This window comes from Rhinatrema bivittatum, chromosome 8 (genome assembly GCF_901001135.1).
Source record: "Rhinatrema bivittatum chromosome 8, aRhiBiv1.1, whole genome shotgun sequence".
Classification (NCBI taxonomy): domain Eukaryota; kingdom Metazoa; phylum Chordata; class Amphibia; order Gymnophiona; family Rhinatrematidae; genus Rhinatrema; species Rhinatrema bivittatum.
In genome coordinates this window covers 262296541-262318436 of record NC_042622.1, presented here as the reverse complement: position 1 = coordinate 262318436, position 21896 = coordinate 262296541, and the positions used below count along the sequence as shown (strand labels likewise).

Here is a 21896-nt window from a genome sequence, read left to right as displayed (position 1 = left end):
AACCCCCGGCCACGTCTTCTCGCACGCGCTGGTCGTGCGGACAGGGTGTCCTCACGTGCTGCTGCTGCAGCAGCAGCAGCGCCGCTTCGCTCTTGGCTTCGGAAAGCGGAAACGGAAGGAACCCGCGGAGGGAGGAGCTTATCGGGTCGATCGTGTGTTCATGCCTGTTCGGCGGGAGCGATATGAAGCTGTTAACGCACAACCTGTTGAGTTCTCATGTGAAGGGCGTGGTGCGGGGTTACCCCCTTCTTATAAAGGTAACACTGGGGTAAGGAACGGGGGTTTTAGTGTTTGATGCTGCATAGCCCTCTCCTCCCCTCTTTGGGGCAGTAGTGATATTAAACAAACCCTCACCACCACCACCACCAACTTCCTTGCGGGGCTATAGCGCTAATATTAAATCACCACGTCTCTCTTCTCCCTACGAGGCGTTAACATTGATATTATCATTTCGCCCTCATGCAGAATCTTTGTAATGAGGGTATCATATAGTCCCTGCCGCTGCGGGGCTATAACACTATTATGTACATACCATGTAAGATTATAACCCTTATATTATACATAATTTTTAATAATCATTGTGGTCATAAGTTCCTGAGACATGCCTTTTACTCTGTTTTTGTAGGGTTTGAAATCTTTATATGAAATTGAGAATGCTGGGAGACAGGTTTTATATTTTGATGGATTATTAGGAGGGAGGGTGTTTACTGTAGATGGTACTGTTATTTTTCTGTTTTATGATATTTGTGTTATTTGCTTATGTCCCTATCTATGTCTTTTGTATTTAAATTTTTATGTGAACTACTTTGATATATACAAAAATGTATTAAACACACTGTTCTCCTGTCTGGGGCTAAAGCTTTATACCCTCAATATCTCCCATATGAGGCTATAAAACTGAGAGATGGAAAAATCCATAAACTATTATTAACCATGTAGATTTAGGAAAGCCACTGCATATCTGTGGGAGTGAACAAAAATGAATGGATCTTCTCTTTGGGAGCTGCTGGGTAATTATAACCCAGATTGACCACTATCAGAGACAAGATGTTGGGCTGGATTGTCCTTCGATCTGATTCAGCATGGCATGTTCTTATGTATATTCCATTCCCTTGCAGGGTTTTATAGTGCTGCTAGTGCACACCATCTTATCTTGCAGGGCTATATAATGATTATAGAACTCCCAATGGGGGTTATAGTCCTAATACCATGCATACTTGTAATATCCCCCTGCCAGTAGCAGATGGAAACAGAGGAAAGTAAAACCTCAAAGTTGACTTTGCTCCCCCTTTAAAGATCTGGTGCTGCCTTCAGCTCTTCTGTATTTCTCTGTCCCTAGCAGATGGTGCAGACATATGGACTTGTGCTGCAGCTAGGGTAGGCTGCTTCTGGAAGGCTTTAGGCCCAGGTCCCTGGTGGAGCATAGGCCAAGTCCTGGGGATGCTCCGGACAACATGCTGTTGGACTGATTCTCCCTTGGGAACTGACTTAGTTGGGTCAAGCATCATTTCCCCAGTGACTCCTTGGGTAGCAGTCTTTGGGCTGATTTCCCTGGTAGAGCAGGCTCTTAGGGCTACTGTCGTTAAGCTAATTTCTCTAAAAAGAAAAAAGCTTGCAGCACTGCCTCTTACCCATACTGGCTCTAGGTTTCCTATGGTTCTATACTGGATTTGGACTTGGTCAAGGGATCAGCCCTCTTTCTCCCTCTGCTGGTTTCTGGTTTTTCTGTGGGGGGAAAAAAAAGGGAGCTGAGGGACATATCAGAGGTGATCTACATGGATTTAAAGAGGTCATCCCTGTCCCAGTGTACATCATCTAACAAAAGTGAAGTACTACCTTTGAAAAAAGCAGCATACTGGACGCAGTTACACCCTTTCCTTTAAAAGGGTGAATCCTTTAAAAATTACCAAAGGCACTAAGGAGATTGACTTCAACAACAAAATTCAAAGAGATGCTACCCGATGAAGTTCAAGAGAGAGATATGCCAGATCCACTCAAAACTAAACACACTTCCAATCAGAAAGACTTCTCACAGTGGAGAACTTGTGCTCTTAACTCCTGGCTCCTGCCTGCTCACAAGCCAAGTAGATGCACTGGATGACATGCTGAGCCACAATCCGTGGAAGGTCAGCACCCTGCCAAAAGTGGTGGAAAGCAAAAAGGTTGAGCGCACTATATTGCATCGGCCTGAGAGTTTGCAGGTCTAAGATGGCCAGTGACCCTGCTCAACGAGGGTACAGGAATTTCCAAAAGATAATGGCAATCAAAGGGTCTCAGTCTGATAGGTTCAGAAATCTAACCGTGAATACTTTGTAGCCCATTCTGAATACAGCTTGCCTTTTATTCCTGGGTTAATAACCATGTAGTTAATTCCCTCCCTCCCCCTTCTCAACTCCAGGTCTCCTCTTGCCCCCTCTCATTTTCCCACTAGCCTGGGTACTTAAGTTATAAGTTACATTGTCTTATAGCCTTGCCTCGCTATTTCCCGGTTACTCTAGGTTTTTGTTCTTAATTGTTATGCTCTAAATGGCACTGCAAAATTGTTAATACCTTGTTACCGACCAAGTTTTCACCCCACTGTTCGATGTATCTCTCATGTGTTTGATGTAAACCGATGTGATATGATTGGTCATGAACGTTGGTATAGAAAAAGGTACAAATAAATAAATAATGTAGTGAAGGGGTGTTTTTTTTAGCTGTATCAGGGTTTGGTTGTGGTGGTGATTTTGAAACCAAAACAATTGTCTTAGCGTTGATATAATAATAATTAAAAAAAAAAAAAGCAGCTGAAGGCAGCACCAAACCTTTATAGGGGGGAATTAAGTCAGCTTTGAGCTTTTTTTTCTCTCTATCTGTTGGCAAGGGGACTTAATCCACTTGTCTAGACTATTCTGGCAAGACAAAAGGAAATTTAACAGGTAAGTTTAAATTTCACCAAACCTTGTTACTATGCTACAACAATGGCGCCATATCCTCTCCCTTCTTTGCTCACACTATAAACATAGGGGAGTAGTTTAGTGACAGCACTCGTGCTTCTTCTTCTCTTCCTCAGGCCAATGAAGTGAAAGTGAACAGCGTAGATTTCAACCAAGCCTTTGTGGCTCGCATGATTCCCAAATTAGAGTGGAGTGCACTGGTACAAGCAGCTGACAGTGTGAGTATGCCATGGGGAAGGGGCAGATGTCAGATTGGACCATGGTTTGGGGTGGGGTTATCCTAATTCCTCTTTTTTTTTTTTAGTAGCTTAGGGCTGTCCTAGGAACAGTTGCTTGCAGCTGCTAGAGCAATTTCTGGCTGCCCTCCCAAAGCCAAGAGTGCATCAACACACTTTGGAACTGTATTTGGAAAATTCTGGATTCCTCTGCACTCAGGCAGGCCAGTCCCCACAAATGGGTTTTCACGTAGATAAGCAGGCTGAATTAGCCATGCTGTCTGGGACGTCCTCCCGTCCTGTAGGTGGCGGAGCTCTCAAAGTAAAGTTCTAAGTCTTACTGCAGTGTGTGCCTGCTTGGCACCTCCCCCTCCCCTCTGCAGAGTCTCCTCAGTCCGTCTTTTTCCGCGAGCCCGTCAGCACGCAGAGCTCTTGTTCTCCTCGAGCCGTTTTTTTCTGTGAGGAAAATTTAGTTTCAGGAAAACAGTTTTTCTAAGGTTAAAATCCTTTAGTAGTTAGGCTTAACTCTACAAAACCCTCTCATCCATCCATAAATCTATGTACAAAGCCACACACCTCGACCTCAGGATCCCATTCCAGCTACATTCATCCTCCCGTCCATTGAGATCAGCGCAAAAAGGCTCTCTAAAAACCCCTCCACTCAAAATTTCGTCAAACAAAAGAGCCCTATCCACAGCAGGTCCTATCCTCTGGAACTCTCTACCATCCGATCTTAGGCTTGAACAATGCCCCATCACATTCAAAAAAAGACTTAAAACTTGGCTTTTCACTCAAGCCTACGCCTGAGCTGATCTTCACAATACCCTCCCTCCTGGACAATTTCATTTCATACCACTTTATTCAATAAGTGGAGGCGATCCGGGCTGGTCCGGGGTCGCCGCCCATAACATGGGCGCGAGCATCGGACGGGGCGAGCGGGGGGGGGGGGGGAGGAGTAGAGTCAGAAGGACACCAATGGGAGGCAGCAAATTCGAATGCTGCGCTGCCATTGGTGGATAGGTAGGGCAGTAGGGGGAAAGCGCAGGGAGCCAGTCAGTTGAGACCCAGGCAGCGTAGCAAGCAGAGGGTTTTCTACCCGCCCTCCCTCCCTTGGATACAATGTGTATTGCTTGTGTGATGTTTTACATGTCGCAGTGGCGGCGGGAAACCCGAGCCATATGTTGTATTGTATATTGTGACATTGTAATGGAATGTTCGGAGGGGGGGGGGGGGGGAATGCCCGTGTAGCTTGGGGCCGCTACACGGGAAGGCCTAAAGAGCAAGGGGGGGGGGGGGCCGATGCTCAGGCCGCAAGCTTACCCTCACTGGTGACGCGGCGGGGTAAGTAGGGGGAAAGGGGGGTAAAATGGTAGCTTACCACCGGGCCGCAGTGTAAGTGAAGATTGGGATGCGGCGGAGGTGGGGATGTTATTTGCATTTGTGTTAAGATGTTGGCTCGGGTTAGGTTCAATAAACTGCGGCCTTTTGTTTATCACCATACAGTTGTTATGTAGTAGTATTTGCGAGGGGGGGAGGAAGCGAGGCTGCCGGAACGAAGGTCTCGAGTCCCTATGTTATACTAGAATTAAGAGCAAATCCATCTTGTCAAGTTTCAAATACTAGATACTCGACTGATTCATTCTAATCGGCTATCTATAAGATTGTTGTTATTTATTTGTTGTCTTATAATGTCTTATTTAATTCAATTTTCTCCAAGTTCATTTTCCTGTTCTACGTAAGACTCATATGTTAAGTCATCCTAATGTTATATGTAAACCGAAGTGATTAGTAACATTGTTACCAGAACCTCGGTATATAAAAAATGTTAAATAAAATAAATAAACAAACTACTACTGTTTAAAATTCATCAAAGTTTCTTAAAAAATGCCTCGTCCAGGCTTTAAGTTCTGTAACTGTGGCAAAATCATGTCAGTTACTGACAGATATGAAATTTGCTACATTTGTCTGGGGCCCAGTATGAACAAGCCACTTGTGATGCCTGTGGATGGATGCCCCCCCCCCCCCCCCCCCCCCCCGGCACAAAGGCAGAGAGCTGCAAAAATCGAAGGATTAAGAAGAGCCGCGGCAGGATCTTATGCCCCCTCTGAGGGATCGGCAAAATCTTCCCTAGGGCTTCCTCTTGCATTGAAGGAGTTGACTCGGCCGCAATCGGCGTCGGTAAGCCATTTGGTGTCAACTGTGCCGAAGATGCAGGTACCTGGAGCAGGCAACGCATGTTCCGCGTATAAAAAGTCAATTGAATCGACCGGCGCCAGTGCGTCCATCACCGGGCTCGAAGCATGGCCATATCACCTCGACACACCAACGCGTTATGGAGCCGGCCAACAGCTGATGGATGGATTCCCTCACATGGAAGAAGGGTTGCGGCACCTAATACGCACTGTGTATGAGGGATTTGAAACCTCAGCAAAATCTACAGCAAATACTACAGCCGCCAGAAGAATGGCATGGCTTAGAGCCAGTGCTATAAAAGACGATGTACAAGAAAAATTGGCAAATCTTCTGTGCTTGCCAGGTAATTTGTTTGGAGATCACCTTAAAGATACAGTGGCTCAATTAAAAGAACAAAAATTAGCGGTACAGTCACTCATACGCCCACACCGTTCTGTTATTACCGAGGTTACTATTCCGGGTACAGAAGACCTCAACACCAACGCCGCCCTTTCAGACCATATCCGCCTTCTCGGCCTTCATACTATTCAACAGCACGCCCTCAGACTTCTCAAACCCGAACCTCTCTGCAATGTCAGAGGATTCCCAGGCAAACCAGGATGCCTCAGGAACAGACACAGCCTAAGTCTTCCCAGAGTTTTTAGAAAATCCTATACCACCGCTACCTCTGTCGGGGGCAGATTAACTCAATTCTTGTCTGCATGGTCCAACATCTCCACCGACAACTGGGTTTTAAAAATCATAGAAAATGGTTACGCGTTAAACTTCAAAACCCTCCCTGTTACACCACATTTAATAGGAAAACGGGAACAAAACGTTCACTCCCCACATTTACTTCTCAAGATCAACAATCTCCTGCAACAACACAGGATTCTATTCCCCTTATTTCCTCATTCCAAAGAAATCAGGAAGGTTCCACCCTATCCTAGATCTCAGAGCACTCAAGCATCTGGTATTAGAGAAATTCAAGATGACTTCTCTCAAATCCATACTTCCTTTTCTCCAACCCAAAGACTGGATGTGTTCCATCGACGTAAAAGACGCGTACTCCCACATACCGATGCACAAAGCCTCATGGAGGTACCTTCGCTTCAAAGTACTGAATTGTCATTTCCAATACAAGGTTCTTCCATTTGGCCTGTCGTCAGCCCCCAGGGTTTTCACAAAATGCCTAGCGGTAGTGGTGGCTCACTAATGTCACCAGGGTATTCAAATTTTCCCTACCTGGATGACTGGCTTCTAGTCGCACTCAGCCCCTCCATTCTACAGAACAATCTACAACCATTCAATGTTTGGATTCATTGGGACTACGAAAAATTGAATCTGCATCCCACAGAAGTTTTGTGGTTCATAGGGGCAGTTATGGATACTTTAAAGGACAAAGCTTTCCTTCCACAACCAAGGCTATAGCTCTGGAAACTCTAGCTCAAACTCTAAGACACTCGACCAAGAATCCAGCCCGTCAGATATTGACAATTCTGGGGCATATGGTGGTGTCTATGTAGTTCCCCACACCAGACTTCATATGAGACGTCTTCAGTGGGGCTTAAAGTCCCAATGGAAACAATTTTCAGATCACCTTTCGACTCCGGTTTCCAGTACAAACAGCATGAAGACAGATTTGGATTGGTGACTACAATCCACAACCCTCACCATGGGAGCTCCACTATGACCTCCAATTCATCATATCATCTTCTCACCTCAGATGCCTCACTGAAGGGATGAGGAGCTCACCTAACACGCCTTCAAACTCAAGGCCTCTGGTCGGCTTGGGAAAGTACACAACAAATATATTTTTTGGAACTACAAGTGATTCGAAATGCTCTTCAAACTTTCCAACTACAGCTACAAGGGAAAATGGTAATGATCCACACAGACAACCAAGTAGCAATGTTCTAAATAAACAAGGAAGGAGGGTCTGGTTCCAGGACGTTCTGCAAGGAGGCAGTGTATATCTTGGAATGGGCGGCCAACAATTCCATTACCTTTCAGGCAACATACCTACCGGGAATGGACAAACTCAGGAGAATCTTCCATCCCCACGAATGGGAACTTCAGCACAAGGAGCACTAAAGATCTTCCAAACCTGGGGCTGGCCACATGTCAACCTATTCGCCACAAAACAGAATCGCAAGGTGACGACTTTCTGCTCCATATATCCTAGTCACCTAAGACTCGCACAAGACGCGTTCCTCATGGACTGGTCACAAGGCCTCCTTTACGTCTATCCTCCAATACCACTAATTTCGCACACAGTGCAGAAATGCATCGGGGACAGGGCGAACCTCATCTTAATTGCTTCAGCACGGTCCAGACAACCGTGGTACGCATACCTCATTCGTCTATCAGTAGACACTCCAATTCCTCTAGGAAACAGCCCCCTAGTCTTTCTATTATCTGAAAGAGTAAATAACCGATTCACATCTACCCGTCCAGCCTCGATTGGTGGCTGCTGGCAGACAATTTATCCCGAGGAGTCACCCTGGAAGTGCCTGAGTGGACAGTAGTCACCATGGATGCCAGCCTCTCCGGTTGGGGGGGGCAGTATGCTGGGGGAAATCGGTACAGACATTATGGTCTCCCGACGAATTACAGTGGTCGATCAAGACAAGCGGTGTGGTTAGAGTTACAAGCCTTCCGTCCTTTCCTCCAAGGGAGGTCGGTCAGAATTCTGTCAGACAATGCGACCACGGTGGCGTATATAAATCACCAAGGAGGAACCAGGAGTCAGCCAGTGGCGGTGGAAGCTCGTCACTTGATCAGCTGGGCGGAACTGCGTTTAGTCAGCATAGCAGCGTCTCACATAGCCGGTGTGGACAATGTGCAGGCAGACTTTCTCAGCCAGCACCGTCTAGATCCTAGGGAATGGGAATTGGCGGACGCAGCCTTTCAACTCCTATGCGACGCGTGGGGCAGGCCCAGCATGGATCTCATGGCAACGTTTCAGAATGCCAGGGCCCCGCGCTCTTATGGTCGTCGCAGAGAGACAGGAGCAGAAGAGGTAGATGCCCTGGCCGACCTACGTTCTGTACGTCTTCCCGCCCTGGCCACTGATCGGCAAAGTGCTCAGGCGAATAGAGATCCATCCAGCGGAGGTAATCTTAGTAGCCCCGGAATGGCTGAGACATCCATGGTTTGTGGACCTTCTCAATCTAACAGTGGCGGGGCTGCTGCTGTTTCCAGTTCTCCCAGACCTGCTGCATCAAGGGCCTGTTTGTTTGGAAGAAGTTGATCGCTTCTGTCTAGCAACATGGCTTTTGAAAGGCAACGACTAAGTCGCAAAGGTTATTCTCCCGCCGTAGTGACTACCCTCCTGCAATCACGTAAAACGTATCTCCACAGAAGATTTGTAGGGCGGCTGCTTGGAAATCCTTGCATACATTCGCGAGGCATTACAGACTGGATTACCAAGCACTGGGTTCAGGAGGATTTGGAGAAGGAGTGCTGCGAGCGGGCCTCTCCGGATCCCATCCCAGAAAGCTCTGGTACATCCCAGGAGTCTGGACTGATCCTGGTACGTACAGGGAAAGGAAAATTAGTTTCTTACCTGATAATTTTCGTTCCTGTAGTACCACGGATCAGTCCAGAGTCCTGCCTGTTGGAGGCATGGAAGTAAGGGAGGTCCACTCAGTTATTAATTGATTTGCTTCGGATCTGCTGAAAGTTGATTGACAGTCCTACAGTGGTTCTACAGGTTCGGTTCCTATGTGGGTTAAGTGAGCCAGTTATTTATTTTCTTGTTGGAGGGCTATTGTACATAGTTACGGTGGTTTTTGAGAGACATTCTGCTTTGACATTGAGTAATACTGCCGGACTGTAGGTGGCACCTTCCTATATAAAGGCAGAGTTTTGTTTTGAAAACTTCTCTGTCTCCGTCGTCTGGAGGGGGGACAAAACCCAGGAGTCTGGACTGATCCGTGGTACTACAGGAATGAAAATTATCAGGTAAGAAACTAATTTTCCTTTCCTTGATCTACACTCGGTGTGCTCTATGAGTTGGAAGCATGAGTGCTTGATTGTTAATAATCATGTTCAGGTATAATCAGTTTGTTCACAGTTTGACTTTTCCAGAGAGTACTGGGGGCTGATGTGGCAGAGCTATGTATCCGTGACATCAACTTTTATTCCATCTCCATCTGCAGATAGAGGTGTATAACCCACTTGTGGGGATTGGCCTGCCTTCCTTAGAGCAAAGGAAATTATCAGGTAACTAGTAATTTCTCCGTGATTCACCTCCCTGTGATCAGGTGCCACATGGTCACCCTGATTTAGAGGTAGAAGAAGAGCATACATGTTGCTGTCCTAGTATATAAGAGACATTTCATAAGCTGAGCGTGCGGCTTCTCCTTTTCCTTTTTAGTTGGGACATTTGTCAGATCTCCCCCAAGAGCTGATTGGTGACTATGAGAACAATGAGGACTTCCTACGCAAAGTTCATCACGTAATGCTGGAGGTAAGGGAGTGCATGGCTTTCCCTTGATATCACTCATAACTTGGCAGCATTCCAGAGTGCTTCACGGATTTCAGCTGGGGGGAGCCTGGGATTTATTCTGTACAGGTACTACAGGAACGAAAATTAGCAGGTCAGAACCAATTTTCCTTTCCTGATAATTTTGTTTTCCTTAGTGTAGACAGATGGACTCAGGACCAATAGGTTATGTGCTCCCCTGCTAGCAGATGGAGACTGAGTCAGGTTTCAAACCTGACGTCACCTCAGCCCTCCACTATTTTTTCTTCAAAAGCCATTGTGGACATACTATTGTAAAACTTGATTAGAATTTAATTACAGCCAAACATAAGCGCTGAATCTCAGCAAGATTATAGATGCCCTGACCTAGGGCTTGGGTGACTGCTTACCCTTCACCTCATGGAGATTCCTTGGCACTGTTCATGGGCAGCCGTGGGCGGGATGCTGAATCCATCTGTCTACACTAAGGAAAACAAAATTATCAGGTAAGTGATTTCTCCATTTCCTAGCGTGTAGCCAGATGAACTCAGGACCAATGGGATCTACAAAAGCTACTCCCGAATGGGGCGGGAGGCTGCCAGTGGTCCAGTTAGCACTGCCCTTGCAAAGTCTGCATCCTCTCTGGCCCGAACGTCCAGGCGATAGAACCTGGAGGAGGTGTGCAAAGAAGACCATGTTGACAGGAGACAGTAGCTAAGCTTCTGCCCAGGATACAGCCTGGGCCCTAGCGGAATGAGCTTTAACCTGAAAGGGTAATGGCTTCCCTGCCTCAACATAAGCTCCCATTGTCACCACCTTTATCCAGCGAGCTATGGTAGCTCAATAAGCTGCTTCGCCTTGTTTCCTTCCACCGTGAAGAATAAACAATACCACACTAAAAGCCTACCGACGTTCAAATGGCGGAGGAGGCGGTGGTCTTCCGTGTCCTTGTGTTTATTTAGGGACAGTAAGGAAATGGATTGATTCAAGTGAAACTCAGAGACTACCTTGGGCAAGAAGGAAGGAGCGGTGCGAAGCTGTAACACTCCTGGAGTCATCTGGAGCAATGGTTCCCAACACGACAATGCCTGTAGTTACGAGATGCAGCGAGCCGAGCATATCTCCACCGAAAACACAGTCTTCAGCATTAACAGGCGCAGGCATAGACTGTGCAGAGGCCAAAAGGAGGGCCCTGCTAAAAATACAATACTTGATTAAGATTCCACAGGGGAACCGGCTGCCGCAAGGGTGGTCAAAGATGTTTAACCCCTTTTAGGAAACGGGCCAAGTCCGGATGCGCCGACAGTCGGGCTTCCTTCACCTCGCCTTTGAAACAGGAGAGAGCCGCTACCTTGGACCTTCAAGGAGTTAAGGGACAACCCTTTATTCAGGCCGTCTTTGTAAGAATTCCAAAATCCTAGGGATTTTAGTCATCCGAGGGGGCCACTCCGCGTTCCGTGCACCAGGCCTCAAATATTCTCCAGGTCCGCACGTACGCGAAGGACGTCTGACTTCTGCACGCGGAGCAAGGTGGAAATTACTGCCGCCGAATACCTTGCTTCCTTAGGCGAGCCCTCTTAAGGGCCAGACCCCGTAAGACCAAATCGAGTTGGGTCCTCGTGAAGGATTGGACCTTGTTGGAGCAGGTCCCTGTGCGGCGGGAAGCATAGGGGGGGGTCTCCACCAAAAGCCTCCGCGTGTCTGCATATCACGGGCGCCTGGACTAATCCCCCTGTGGTGCTCAATGTTGCAAATGACTTTGCCCAGCAGAGGCCATGTAGGGAAGACGTACAGTAAGTCTTTCGCTGGCCAGGTCTGAACAAGGGCATCGATCCCTTGGGAACACTGATCTTTTCTGCGACTGAAGAATCGGGAGACTTTTTTGCATTGTGAGATGCAGCCAGCAGGTCCATGGACGGGAGACCCCAGCGATCTACCAGAAGCTGAAAGGTCTTGACCAACATCGCCCATTCTCCTGTATCCAGACTCTCCCTGCTGAGAAAATCTGATGTGACGTTTTCTTTTCCCGCTATGTGGAGTCGAGAACATACTTCCATCGGTAGGTGGAGGCAAATCGCGTAGTCTTGAGACAATGGGGTCCAATGTTGAAAACAGCAGACATGTCAAATAACACCCAACAATTAAAACTAATAGGGATAAAAAAAAATCCTCTGCTCTCCATACCCGGGAACCTTTGCCTTTCAGTCACCTGAAATTGTCCTGTATTAGTTGGGGGAAGGGGAAGAATGTACAGATTTTATCCTCTTTCTCTCCTTCATCCACCCCCTGTTAATTCACACACACATACTCAGTAGCTCGCTCTTCTTTACACATAAAGGCACTCTCTTCCCCCTCACACAGACACTCTCACACTCAAAGGCTGTCTGTCTCTCACACTCAGTGGCTCTCTCCCCTTCTTATATGCACACACACAGACAGTCTCATACTTAGTGGATCTCTCTACCTCAAACACACACAGACATTCACACTCTGGCTCTTATGCACACAGGCATTCTCTCACACTTAGTGGCTCTCTCGCCCTCACACACCTAAACACACTCTGGCTCTCTCTCCTTCCCACACACCCACCCAGGTACTCATACTCAATGGTTCTCTCATCCCCTCCCCCCCCCCCCCCCCCTTCCAGGCACTCTCTCGCACTCTGTGGTTCTCTCTCCCTCACACGCACATACACACATACTCAGATACTGTCTTACAATTCAGTGGCTCTCGTCAGACAGACACAAACATACTTAGGCACAGTTGATGTCTCTCTCTCCTTCACACACACACAAATCCTCTCATTGAGTGGCTCTCAGCGCGCACACACACACACTTTGTCACACATTCAGTGTCTGTCTCTCTCACACACAGACTCACACAAAATGGTACTTTTACACACTGGATTTTACAAACATAGGCACACTCTCGCACAGAAAAGGAACTCTCTCGCACTCAGTGGTTCTTTCTTCCTCACATTTAGTGGCTTTCTCCGCACGCACATACACAAACCCGCACACAGGCAAGCTCTCATATTCAGTGGATGTCTACACACACACTCACACAGTGGCTCTCTGTGTGCATATACATATACAAGTGAGGAGTAGCCTAGTGGTTAGAGCAGTGGACTACAAGCCAGGAGACCAGGGTTCGAGTCCTGATGTCGCTCCTTGTGCCTTTACCCTCCATTGCCTCAGGTACAAACTTAGATTGTAAGCCCTCTGGGGATAGGGAAATACCTATAGTACCTGAATGTAATCCATTTTGAAGCGCTGAAAAAAGTGCGAAAAGAGGAATATAAATCCAAATTAAAAAAAAAAAAAAAAAAAGCACAGGCACTCACATTCAATGGCTCTCTGTGAGCATGCACACAATGGCTCTCTACGCACACACACAAGCACAGGCACTCTTTTAGCGGTCTCTCTAATTCACACACATACTCAGGTACTCTCACATTCAGTAACTCTCTGTGCGCATGCACACACATTCAGTGGCTCTCTACATACATACACAGATACTGTCACTCACATTCAGTGGCTCTCTCTACACGCACAGTCTCTGGCACTGGCTCTCCTGTGTGCACACTAGCACTGGCACTCTCTCACGTTCAGTGCTTCTTTGCGCGCGCACACTAGCACTGGCACTCTCTCACGTTCAGTGGCACGCGCACACTAGCACTGGCGCGCTCACACGAGCACTGGCACGCTCTCACGTTCAGTGGCGCTCACACTAGCATTGGCACTCTCTCACGTTCAGTGGCACGCGCACACTAGCACTGGCGCGCTCACACTAGCACTGGCACGCTCTCACGTTCAGTGGCACGCTCTGCCGCACACACACACATACTCGCACAGGTTCAGGGCCTCCCCCCTCTCTTCGCCATGCTACGGGTCGCAGGTCCTATTATTCAACCCCCTGTAGTGTCCTGCCTGGATTTGTCTTCAGCTGCCAACAGCATGGGCTCTGCTGGTAGCCGCTGGGTAGCGGGGTCTCCTGTCTTCTTCATCTCTCCACAGGATGGGCTCTACAGCGGCAGCCTGCCAGATCACAGGTTTTTTGTGGCATGGAGAATAGCAGTTGCGTTGATGCAACGTGCACTCCTGTTGCTGTGGAGCCGATCTCGCGATAAGCTGCGAGATCAGCCCCATGGGCAGCAGGAGATAACTTTCACTTGTAGCCAGCAGCAGGAGTCACGTATGAGAGTAAGGAAGTGGCTGTTGAATGCAGCATCGGCTTGAGCAGGGGTTTGGTTTTACCCCTGCCCGACTTAAAGAAAAAAAAAAACCCCCACAAAGAAAAAGAAATGAAATAAAGAAAATCAGTAAGGGTTTGGGATTCACTGAATCCCTTGAAGGCCCTGATCACACCCCACTGCTAACTGGGAATATTTATGCATTCTAAACATGAAGAAGCCCTCGGAAGAGTGAAAGCAGCTCTTTTAGCCACCGCTGGGACCTGTTAGCTGGTAGATATTTTCCCAGTTGTCCACTGTGGGCAGAAGACGATAAACCAGCCATAATTCTGGCCCTCGGCTGTGTATGTTTCCATAGGTTTGCCAGCACACAGTGCAAACGGCCTCCTCATGCGTTATACTTTTCTTACCTCTCTCTCCTACTGCAGGTGGAGGTGATTGAGGGGGCCTTGAAGTGCCCAGAGTCTGGCAGAGAATTCCCGATCAGCCGAGGGATCCCCAACATGCTGCTGAGTGAGGAGGAGACGTAAGGGAGCAGGCAGGCCGGGGGGCCCTGCTTCAGCAAAGTGACAGAGCGTCCAGATTGTGTGTGTGTGTGTGTTTTTGTGTTTGGCTGTGTCCATGCTGTGGTGCTCCTCTCGGGCCCATCTTGAAAACAGGCACCTTGCCTTACCGTTTTATGTTAGCCCGTGCTTAATTTTATAGTCTAACCCCCAAAGCTACTTGCCGTGGGAAGAGCTTCCTGTACCAGGAGTCTTTGCAGTGTCTGGTTACTCCTGTAATCTTATTGGCGAGCAGCCCTCAAAGTGCTTTATAGCACATTCAGAAGCTAGATGGAATCTGAGCAATCCATTTACATAGGGTACTAGTGTTAACACTTCCTCTTCCCGCTCCCCAGCAACAGTAACGCACTTCTTTCAAAGATCTGTCGCTCCGGCATGCCGTGTCATTAACACATTTAAGCAAATAAAATAATTGCCTCTCTTAAGGAGCAGTTACTGTTTAGCTGTGCTGTCTTATGCTATAAGACAGGGGTGGTCACCTCCAGTCCAGTCCTTGAGCACCACAAACGGGCCAGCTTTTCAGGATATGCCCTTCCTCCATTGTATGCAAATCTATCTCATAAATATTCAGTGTATAGCTCTTGGACCGGAATTGGCCACCCTTGCTATAAGATGTACATCCTTTACTGTTTGGGGATAGATTTTTATTTATTAAATCTTATATTCTGGAATATCCGTAATGTTCACTGCGGATCACATGAAGCATACACAATTAAAAAAAATAACAGATAAAGGGGCTGATGCAGTAAGCCCAGCGTAAAAACACGCGTCCAACCTGGGTGCCAATCTTAACAGGCCTGATGCAGTATGGTACTGAGGTGCCACGCTAGGGATCAATGGTGCGTCCCTGGCATCGGACGCCCGGGAGCCACAGGTTAGGAAAACGAACGCTTAATTTACAAGTACCTGCTTTCCCTGACCACGCAGCCAAGGGTTAGGGAAACGGACGCTGATGAATTGAGTGTCCGTTTTCCTAAGCAGGTTATTGTCACGACTTTTTTTTTTTCCCATGTTGCTGCTTTCTGTGGCTCCTTCTACTTAGTACGGAGACAATACTAAAAGTAGGAGGAACCACAGCAAGCAGGATTTTTTTCTTGTTTTTTTTTTAGTGAGCCTTTGATGCGCAGCAAGACTTAATGCCAGCTCCGGTGCCGATGTTAAATTTGCCGTGTGGACATTTTTGCATTGGAAGTAATAGCTTATAGCCTCACCTCCACGCCGCTTACACGTGATGAGCACTATTAGCTAGGTACAAGTTCGGACGCACGTTTTGGATGTGCTAATCTCCCTTTTTTGCATCGGGTGTTAGCCTAGCGTGTCCAGGGCATGCATCCGCTCTCAGGTGAAGCTGTGCGCTAGCCTAAGAGCACGATAGTGCATCGGCCTCAGAGATGGTAGGCTTCCCTCCACACCCCCCCCCCCCCCCGTCTTCTTGTCTCTGATATGAGAAGACAAACCAACCAGGATAACGTGCACACGAGACCAAGAAAATATGGCAGAAAGATACGGAAATAGTATTGGGCACCACTGACTCGATTACAAAGAGCTTCAAGTGCATCGTCCTGAGTTGCCTGGACAATATTATACCATATGAGCTCCGGCAGGCTCTCTCTGGTACAATGCAAGTATTTAAAAAAAAGAATTAGCAGTAAGTTTGGCTTCCAAGCGAGGTTCCTTCCTGTCATGTGTGCAAAACAACTCCAGCTGGAGCTGATATCCTAGAATAAAGAGCAGCCACAGCAAAAGAATAGGCAAGCCTGTATAAATTTCCATCCACTTTAATTTTTATGGGTGTATGTATATGTGTGTGTATGTATATATTTATATATATATATTTTACATATACACAATATATATTATATTTACACATAGATACATTAATACAAAACTCTTCTGTTGTTTTTTAATCAGTTATAAAGTTTACTAGAAAATGGGGGGGGGGGGGAGTTTTTGTGGGGAATGTTCTACAGAAATTTGGAAATCAAAATAAAGGATGTTTTGCCACAAATGAACATTAAAATATTCAGGCATCCTTCCCACAGCAAGTAGCTTGGGGGGGGGGGGGGGGGGAGTGTCACCGGGTGCTGTCATCTGCTGCCCGACATGCTCGATTAATATTTTTGTTTTAATCTGTTTTGGGGGGAAAAATAGGACCTGTTCCATAAGCTCTTATTTTTATAGTGGAAAAACAAAAAGGAAAATAAATCTTTTGGTTTGGAAAATGCCTGTGGTAAGTTATTGCTTTGTACGTAGTGGGCAGTTGTGGGGCACACAATAAGCAGGCAGGCTAAAGGCTCCTCAGCTTAATTGGGTGCACCTTTCAGAGCCCACCTCTCATTATGCCTGCTTTGCCAAATGTTTTGGGAAAGGGTCGATAGCTGAAGGCTTAACCATTTCATGTTTTTCTCGCCTCTGGTGCCAAAATTCTAGTAGGCCCGTGCCTGGTGGCTCCACGTTGCTTCGGCTCTGATGAGCCACCCGCACATGTTTGGACGCTGTAGCTACAGAAATCCTGGATAAAATGTTAAAAACCCCCTCACCCCATTCCTTGTCATCCTGCGGTAGGAAAAGGCAGCATTTAATGTCAGACCCAAGGAGGTTTCTTGTTAAGAGGTAGTGCAGAGCTGGAAGGAGGGGTGAAATAGGACCTGAGGTCTAAAAGTCACATGCTCCACAGCAAAGGAAAGGTAAGTCCTTCACAAGCCATGGAGTTGGTAGCCTCTTTCCCTCCGATGTCAGCATGATAGTTTCATGCAAACAAATCTCAGAGGAGGGGCTGACTGAAGATATCACATAGCACCAGATGAACATGGGAGCAGACAGCCCAATACACTACCCTACAGCCTCTTTACCTAGGGTGAGCTCGCAGGTCTCATAGTGAAGCCCTCCCGCTACATCTACAGTTGCTGTTGAGAAACTTTCCTCCCACTGCACACCCAGCCTCCAGGTTTTATTGCTTGAAAGAATCCCCCACTAATAATAGACGTGAGCTACCCCAGTTGAAAATGTCAAATACCATCACTTGCCCTCCCCACACACACACACACACACAGCAAATGGCTGTCCTACCCCAACAAAACATAGCAAAATAAGGCCCATTTTAAACATTTGTACATAAAAACAGCCTCTAGCATGATTAGCGGTGCAGCACCTGCTGTCCCGCTGCTGGAGAAGGAACCAGGAACTCCTCGAAATGCAGGGTCTCCTCCCATGGGTAGAGTATTGGACAGCTTGCAGCAGCCACTGCTTATATCCCTGTTCCTATTGCATTTATACGCATCACCTGCAGCTTTTTATTCTGAAATGCACATCTAGAAACAGTGTCCAGACTGGTCTCTTAATTGGTTCGTGCACAAGAAATGGAGAGTCTTTTGCTGGCTGAGCTGCTACGGTGAGGAGGCAATTCATGGGGAGCCTTAAGGCTATTTGCTAGTATCCAATCTCTTCATAAATTCCTAGCCTACCATCTCAAGCCCACGCATTTTAAGGTAGTTAAACTAGTTTAAATTTCCTGTTCATACACCAGATCAGCCCAGACTAGTGGGTTTTGCATCCCTACCAGCAGATGGAGGCAGAGAACTAAAAAACTTTGTAGGCACGGCTACTTAACAGAGAGTGCCACTTGCAATCCCTCAGTATTTCGCTGTCTCCAGCAGGTGGTAAAGGTGCAAACCTGCATGTCTAGTTAAAAAAAAAAATGAGAGTAGGTGAGAAGAATAGAAAAGCTGCCTCAGGTGCTAGGTTCCTTCGGGGGCCATCCCTCAGGTTGGTGATGCGTGTCCTGTTTTGGCTCTCATCATCCAGGGTTAGGAAAGCCAGGGGTCCTGGCTCCCTCCTCTCTCTGAATGCTCCTTCAGCGAGGACCCACTCTTCAGCCTCCAACAGGGATGTATTTTCATTTTCTTGTTGGTTGGGTTGTCTGCTTTTAAAAAAAAAAAGGGGGGGGAGCAAGTGTGTTTGATTGGGGACGTGGCCGGGTTTAGAGAAGCAGGCTGCTGTGCCGGGGAACGAAGCTTTACTGTGCGGGGGTGCATATTGGTGAGGTTTCCTGTGAGAACTCTACCTGCCGCGCTTTGGAGTTTGCCACAGCAGGAGGCAGACCGCGCCACGTGACTCCCCCCTCCCCCTTATAATGGCGCCGTCTGAGCATGTGAAAATCTGCAGGGCCTGCCGCAGCGCTCATTCCCAGCTTGTTGGGGGGGGGGGGGAGGGACCCTTGGGGGCAGCCTGTGGCCAGGAGAGCTACCCGAGCTCAGGGGCCTGTAAGAAATGTCTCTGGAGGAGATTGTGCAGCTAGGATTAGGAAGGCAGTGCAGAGCACGATGCAGGGGCTTATTCAAGAGACCCAGGACTTCTCTCCCCCTCTGTCTCCAGCGATGCAGGCCAGGACCGAAGAGCAGGGGGAGAAGGCTCTGAAGTTGCCTGAGGTTCAGGACAGTGCAGGAGAGAAATTCATCACTGAGTTTTTTACTTATGCACAAAGCCTTTTTAGCCCAAAAGTGTAGCGGGCGTAAACTGCCTCTGCACCATGGAGGGCAGCCCAATCCTAAGAAAGCAAAAAGGTGCCCAGGCGGGCATTTGGACCCTTTGCTGATTGGGGCTCAGTCTCCTGGATGGGGCAATTGGAATCACATAATTCAGATAAACGGCTGGATTCTCCGCCCGAGGATCTGGCAGACCCAGAGCCTGTTACTAACCAGGTGGATGAGTCGACTGACCATGAGCCGGGGAGAAATCGGGAGATTTGTCTGAGAAGATCCCTGCTGCGGAGAGGGATGACCTGCAGCTGGTCCATCTTTTGCATACAGAAGAGTTGAAGCTGCTTTAATCCTCATGTCCTGAAGAAGCTGGGAGTGAAGGTGTTTCACGAGGATTCGGATAAGGTTCTGGACGGTCTTCCTACGGCATTCCTTTTACCTAAAAAAGTTAAGAAATTGGTAGACCGAGAGTGGAATACTCCAGAAGTGGGGCTAAAGGTGGCAAGATTAAACCCCTTAACCAAGGATATCTTATAGCTGCTGATGTTGCCCAAGGTAGATGTCTCACTGTCGGCAGTCACCAAGAAAACCACCATCCTAGTCATGGGCTCAGTTGTGCTTAAGGATGTCCAGGATTGAAAGCTGGAAATCCAACTGAAAAGGGTGTTTGAGATTTTGGCCTTAAGCCTGCCTGCGGCTATCTGTGATAGCCCGATGTAGAGGGCCTGTTTAAGATGGGCGCAGAAGACGCAGGAAAGAGTGGGGAGTGCTGAGGATTCTTAAATGGCAGCCCACTTAGAAGCTGGGATTGCATGGGTGTCAGACGCCTTATATAACTTGATAAGGACCTCGGCCATGACTTATGGTATCTACGGTATCAGCTCGGCGCCTTCTGTGGTTATGCAGCTGGTGGGCGAATATGCAGTCCAAGTCTCAATTCTGTAGTCTTCCTTTTAAAGGGAAACTGGTTTTTGGTGAGGATCTGAAGCAGTTGGGAAAGTCGAAAGGAAATAGACTGCCTGAGGATAAGAAGAGCAGTAGGAATTCTTTTTCACCTTGTTCGTGGTTGAGATGTGAGGCGTTTTCGTCTCAACAAAGGTAGTTCTTCCTTGCAAAAAGTAGGTTCTGGGAGGCAGCAATCCTTTTGAGGGTCCCAAAGATTGGCCAGAGATGGAGCTGGTCAGGTGTCTACAGGAGGTGAGACATCACAATGAAGCCAGGCTGGTCCATTCTCTCGAAGAGTCGGTCGGAGGACAGCTGACTCAATTTTATGGAGAATGGACCAAGATTACCCTGGACTAGTTGTTCTGGAAGTAATAAGAGACAGCTGCGCTTTAGAATTTTCTCACTCTGTCAAGGAAGCCTTCACGGAGTCTCACTGTTTGTCCCCAGGCAGGTGAGAAGCGGTTCAACAGACTCTGCTTTGGCTATATAGATTAGGATCAATTGTGCTGGTACCAATAGCAGAGCAAGGTCAAGGGAAGTTATTCAATTTACTTCGTTGTTCCCAAGAAAAAAGGAACGGTTCGGCCTTTCTAGACCTGCAGAATGTCAATATGGCATTGTGGATTCCACATTTTAATATGGAAACATTGCAGATGGTGATAGCATCTGTGCATCAGAGAATTTCTGGCCTCTTTGTTAAATCTAGAGTCCTATCTATACAGAACGTTAAAGGTTTCTTCGATTCTTAGTGCTAGGTCAGCATTTTCAGTTTCGGACCCTCCCTTTTGGACTGGCAACAGCTCCACGAATCTTCACAAAGGTTATGGTAGTGGTAGCTGCCGTATTATGAAAGGAATGTGTTCTGGTTCACCCTTATCTGGATGACTGGCTTATTCAGGCAAAGGTGGAAGTGGCCAATCGGTCCAGAGGGTTCTGGAGGTGTTACATTCTTTGGGCTAGATTATGAACTTGGCAAAGAGTCATGTCGTTCCAAGTCAGTCTTTGGAGTATTTGGGGATGATATTCGAAACCCGGTTGGACAAGGTTTTTATTACCGCAGGGAGGATTCTGAAGTTGCAGTCTCAAATGACCAGACTGTTGTGCATGGGCAGGGGATTATCTTCAGGTTCTGGGGTCTATGGCTTCCACTCTGGATTTGGTTCTTTGGGCTTTTGCTCATGTGGCCGCTCTTGAGAGCACTTCTCTTCCATTGGGATTGGGACTGTGTCCTCATTCCTACCAAAGGTTGTTTGTCTTTCCATCTTAACCAGATGGTAGAACTTCCTGCGTTTGGTGAGGGAAGGACAGTTGCCGAAGGAGCTTCACTGTCTGCACGTGTGGCGGACTCTGTTCATCCACGGTTACAAATGCCTTTTGGCAGTTGGATTATCTTTTTGTCTTGTTTGGTGGCACAAAGGGTACCAAGGCTTCTAAAGCAACTATTGCTCATTGGTTAAGACTATTTTTTTCGGCCTCTGTCTGTAAAGGTCGATCTAGCCAGAGGGGGTTGCCAGCACATTCAGTTAGAGCGCAAGTGGGCAGAGTGTCAATTGGTGTTGCCGTAGGAGAGTTGTAGAACGGCCACTTGGTCATCGTTACACACTTTCCCCAAGCATTAGCATCTGGATATATGAGTACCAGAGGCGGCTACATTTGGTGTGTTCTGAGAGCGGGTTTTTCGGGATCCCACCCCATATAGGGGAGCTTGGGTACATCCCACTTGTCTGGACTGATCTGGGGTATGAACAGGAAAGGAAAACTGGTTCTTGCCTGCTAATTTTCATTCCTGTAGTACCACAGATCAGCTCAGAGACCCATCCACTTGATTCCAAAAGACTGTATTATTATGTTTAGGTCTTTTTGCAGCAGAAATTAGAGCTGTAGCTAGTTGGGTTCTGTGTAGCCTTTGATGTGAGGGCTCCAGTTC

The 21896-nt window shown here is 47.5% G+C and overlaps 1 protein-coding gene across 1 annotated transcript; it reads left to right on the top strand.

Annotated features, from left to right (window-relative positions):
* The first annotated feature begins 15 nt into the window (after window positions 1-15).
* TRMT112 (tRNA methyltransferase subunit 11-2) lies at window positions 16-16768 on the top strand. The gene is made up of 4 exons (XM_029614801.1): window positions 16-257; window positions 3053-3154; window positions 9705-9797; window positions 14412-16768. The coding sequence occupies exons 1-4, from the start codon at window positions 183-185 to the stop codon at window positions 14511-14513; spliced, it is 372 nt and encodes a 123-aa protein (XP_029470661.1). The 5' UTR covers window positions 16-182; the 3' UTR covers window positions 14514-16768.
* The last annotated feature ends 5128 nt before the right edge of the window (window positions 16769-21896 follow it).

What these genes read in the sequence shown, in the direction of transcription:
- TRMT112 (XM_029614801.1), top strand. Translation starts at nt 183, where the DNA reads ATGAAGCTGTTAACGCACAACCTGTTGAGTTCTCATGTGAAGGGCGTG. An exon ending in GTTACCCCCTTCTTATAAAG is followed by an intron (nt 258 to 3,052) that starts GTAACACTGGGG and finishes TCTCTTCCTCAG; the next exon opens with GCCAATGAAGTGAAAGTGAA. An exon ending in TGGTACAAGCAGCTGACAGT is followed by an intron (nt 3,155 to 9,704) that starts GTGAGTATGCCA and finishes TTTCCTTTTTAG; the next exon opens with TTGGGACATTTGTCAGATCT.